This window comes from Rhagoletis zephyria, unplaced genomic scaffold (genome assembly GCF_001687245.7).
Source record: "Rhagoletis zephyria isolate East Lansing unplaced genomic scaffold, Rhagoletis_zephyria_1.1 Rzeph_scaffold_00749, whole genome shotgun sequence".
Taxonomy (NCBI): domain Eukaryota; kingdom Metazoa; phylum Arthropoda; class Insecta; order Diptera; family Tephritidae; genus Rhagoletis; species Rhagoletis zephyria.
In genome coordinates, this window is record NW_016157833.1 from 61,302 (window position 1) to 62,847 (window position 1,546).

At 40.7% G+C, this 1,546-nt stretch overlaps 1 protein-coding gene across 1 annotated transcript in view; it reads left to right on the plus strand.

Annotated features, from left to right (window-relative positions):
* The window catches only part of Ace (Acetylcholine esterase), an 89,041-nt gene that overhangs the window by 6,151 nt on the left and 81,344 nt on the right, over positions 1 to 1,546 (plus strand). The window contains exons 2-3 of the mRNA XM_017613991.1: positions 478 to 616; positions 800 to 1,336. Of these exons, the coding sequence (XP_017469480.1) occupies positions 478 to 616; positions 800 to 1,336 (676 nt within the window). The remainder of the gene's footprint in view (positions 1 to 477; positions 617 to 799; positions 1,337 to 1,546) is intronic.

The window sequence follows — 1,546 nt, forward strand, 5'->3', positions numbered from 1 at the left end:
TTGTCACCAGGTGTGGTAAGTTTAGTGCAACTTTCACTTCATGTCGGCAGGAGTTATCGTCCTAAAGCGATAAAATTTTATATTTGTATGCGTTATTTAGGCCAAAAGAAAACCGAACGGAGGGTATGCGTAGCGAGTTTCGCAAAAAACGTGTTCCCCTTGTAGTGTGGGACACCTTGCTGTGCATGTAAGAGTATTGAGGTAAGGGAACAAAAGCACCCGTTCACCAACAATTAGGCTTATTATTATCTTTGCTTTGTGCTCTAATGTGGCATGACTAAGTAAAGCCGTGTTAGGCCTCCCTTTATATTTATGCTTAGTTGTAAGCGGATCAATTCACACTGACTTTCCAGTAAATTAAATAAAGCTTTTAAATTGCAAGTGCGAAATTGCTACTTAAATACATACAAACGTAGTTACAGAGAAAGCTTATCTTATGCAAACTAATGGCTTCCTCTTTGATGCGACCATTTACAGATATGAATACTTTCCCGGTTTCTCCGGCGAAGAGGTATGGAATCCTAATACGAATGTTTCAGAAGATTGTCTGTATATAAACGTTTGGGCACCAGCGAAAGCGCGTTTAAGGCATGGACGCGGCGCTAATGGTGGTGAGGTGAGTGTGTTTTTTCTTTGCTTATGCAGCATACATATGTTTTCGATTACTAATATATGTAAATATACCTTATGCTTTCCTATACTACATTCATACATATATTTATGTATATACTTAGTAATAGTTGTTAACTCATATTTTATTTATTTTTTCATATGTCCTTCCTACCGATTTCCGTTATAGCACTCCGGTAAAGCTGATACTGATCATTTGATACACAACGGAAATCCGCAAAACACCACCAATGGCTTGCCAGTGGTGATTTGGATTTATGGAGGCGGCTTCATGACCGGCACTGCCACACTGGACATTTATAATGCGGACATCATGGCTGCGGTGGGCAATGTAATAGTTGCTTCTTTTCAATATCGTCTGGGCGCTTTTGGCTTCCTACATCTAGCGCCTGCCATGCCCGGTTACGAGGAGGAGGCACCCGGCAATATGGGATTGTGGGATCAGGCATTGGCTATACGTTGGTTGAAGACAAACGCACATGCCTTTGGTGGCAATCCTGACTGGATGACGCTTTTCGGCGAATCGGCCGGCTCAAGTTCGGTAAATGCGCAACTTGTGTCGCCAGTGACGGCAGGTCTAGTGAAACGTGGCATGTTGCAGTCGGGCACAATGAACGCGCCCTGGAGTCATATGACTTCGGAGAAAGCGGTTGAGATAGGCAAAGCGTTGATCAACGATTGTAATTGTAATGCGTCATTGTTATCGGTAAGCATAAAAACACACATTTACATATGTATAGTTCTAAAAATTTCGAAAAGGAACCAAAGCAGTTCTGCAAAATTACACCAAAAAATCATTTTTTCAGTCGAGAAAGTTTAATTTTTGAAACAAATTACGACTTTTCAGGTGTTCAAAAACTACAGAAAAGCTACTCAGACCAGTTTCGGTTATATATTTTTCAAACATTTAATTTTT